Below are 2,271 nucleotides of genomic sequence, written 5' to 3'. Positions count from 1 at the left end.
ACTCAAATCAATCTATTGAAATACCACCAAACGTAATTTCAAAATCAGTTCTAAAATAATTTTTAAAATAATTTTATTTTTATTTTTGTACTAAAAACAAAATAATTCTAAAAACATTATCAAACGGGCCTAAAGAGTTTAGGTTGTAGTCGAATCAAGGTAAAAAAGAGGTCGAGACCGAACTAAGGAATGAGGCCATAAATTACACAGCTATTCAGCCAACATATTTAACGTTTTTGAAGCTTTGCATAATAAAATTTTTATTGGTATTCCTAGCAATCGTATTTGCTTACGTAAATGCTCGAATTATCTTATTTATATTTATTTATTTATTCGCACATTCTTTGGTTCTGGAACGTTCCAACAAATAAAAAGACAAGTAAAACGTTGAATTGGCAAGCTCTCATAAATTTATGTAATTGGTAGTGGTTACCTCTCCCAAAGAGAAGAGGAAAGAAATTTTAATAAGGCCTGGTAGGCACAAATTGTCAAAGACTAATACGACCTTATTCGCTTTCTATATTCGAGTTGAGATGTGTCATTTTTTAAGAATTTTTAATTATATCAGAAAAGTTATATGTAACATTTTCTGAGAGTTTTTAATTGCAAACAATCTAAAACTAAATACTTAAATCAGTGAAATAAACAAGTCTTAGATGTCTCCTTTCACCAACCCAAACAGCAAAGAAAATCAATGTGGCAATTTATTGGCCACTTCAACTATTCAACTATTCAACTATATTATATATGTTATAGTAGCAACAAAAACATAGAGGCTTGCTGGTTAAGAAAGCCGTGTCAACACACATGTATGAAAGGGCATAAATCCTTGCTAGAAAGCTTAAAAGAGACTTTTATAAGTTGTTTTTTCACAATATAAACTGTGCTTATATGGCTGAAGAAGTGAAGGTTTTTGGTCTCTGGGGAAGCCCTTTTAGCCGCAGAGTAGATATCGCTCTGAAACTGAAAGGCATTGATTCGGAATACCATGAAGAAGACCTGTCCAACAAGAGTTCGTTGCTCATCAAATACAACCCAATTCACAAGAAGGTTCCGGTGCTCGTCCACCACGACAAGCCCTTAGCAGAGTCCCAAGTTATTCTCGAATACATAGACGAGACCTGGGAAAACTATCCCATTTTGCCAAAAGACCCCTATGAAAGAGCCAAGGCGCGTTTCGGGGCACGCTTCATTGACGACAAGGTAAAAGAATTTTCTTTTAGAGTTTAAGGTGGGAGAAGAATTTGACTTAAAATGTAAACTTGTTGTTAAGTGGGGTATTCAATATTTTTATATGTCTGTGATGATTCGGGTATTTTATCTTTTAATATCTTCCTCCTTCCATTTTTTCATCGAACTTTAATTTTGTCCAAGATTAAGTTTGTTGTGTATTTTGAACTGATGAAAATTTTGAATTGGTTGCTATGAACAATTCAGTGTTTTCCTGCGATATGGAAGGCTTACTGGAGCAAAGATGAGCGAGAGAAGGCCGTGGAAGAATTGATTGAGCTTCTCAAGTTTCTGGAGAACGAGCTCAACGACAACTTCTTTGGAGGAGAAACTGTTGGGCTTGTGGACATTGTGGGCAGTTTAATAGCACATTGGCTTCCAGCACTTCAAGAAGTTGCGGGTGTAGAGATACTGACAGAAGAGAAATTTCCTAAGCTTTGTCGATGGACCCATGAGTTTGTGAATCACAGTGTTGTTAAGGAAGTTCTGCCTTCCAGGGAAAAACTGATTGCTCTCTTCAGGGCTCTTTTGGAAAGCACATCTTCCTAATAAGTGGTCTATTATATATGGTAATGGTACGAGAGATGTACCTTTAAGAGTTCTTTTTATCCTTCCTTGAAGATGTTTGTTTGTGATGTCAAAATAAAGCATAGGCGTTGTGTAATGTCACAAAAATAAATGGGTTTAGTATAATGTATTGTATCTTTTGTTAGAATGCCTCTTAGTTGGAATAAATAATATGGACGTTGGGAACTCGAAGATCTTCGGGTGAGGGGTTATGAGTTGGACACTATTTGTAATTTTTAATTATTACATATAAGAAGGTACGTGTTATGACATGTGTTTTTCCTTTTTTTATAAATAAATAAATAAGTTGCGTTTTTATCTATTCAAGACTCCATCATTGCACGATTTCTTCATGCAGCCCCTTACGCTGTCTCTCTTCCTCTCTCACACTAACAACCCTAGCTTTCTCTTTCTTTCTAATCCTTCAAAAGTTCTAAACTCTAAACCAAGATTAGGTCTCAAGAAAAATCCCTC

The 2,271-nt window shown here is 35.2% G+C and overlaps 1 protein-coding gene across 1 annotated transcript; it reads left to right on the top strand.

Moving 5' to 3' along the window:
• Nucleotides 1-793: 793 nt before the first annotated feature.
• LOC21406421 (probable glutathione S-transferase) lies at nt 794-2,013 on the top strand. The gene is made up of 2 exons (XM_010103570.2): nt 794-1,203; nt 1,438-2,013. The coding sequence occupies exons 1-2, from the start codon at nt 892-894 to the stop codon at nt 1,777-1,779; spliced, it is 654 nt and encodes a 217-aa protein (XP_010101872.1). The 5' UTR covers nt 794-891; the 3' UTR covers nt 1,780-2,013.
• Nucleotides 2,014-2,271: the final 258 nt, after the last annotated feature.

The sequence above is a fragment of the Morus notabilis genome, unplaced genomic scaffold (genome assembly GCF_000414095.1).
Source record: "Morus notabilis unplaced genomic scaffold, ASM41409v2 Scaffold5, whole genome shotgun sequence".
In the NCBI taxonomy this organism is placed as follows: Eukaryota; Viridiplantae; Streptophyta; class Magnoliopsida; order Rosales; family Moraceae; genus Morus; species Morus notabilis.
This window is presented reverse-complemented; position numbering and strand designations above follow the sequence as displayed.

What these genes read in the sequence shown, in the direction of transcription:
- LOC21406421 (XM_010103570.2), top strand. Translation starts at nt 892, where the DNA reads ATGGCTGAAGAAGTGAAGGTTTTTGGTCTCTGGGGAAGCCCTTTTAGC. An exon ending in CACGCTTCATTGACGACAAG is followed by an intron (nt 1,204 to 1,437) that starts GTAAAAGAATTT and finishes TGAACAATTCAG; the next exon opens with TGTTTTCCTGCGATATGGAA.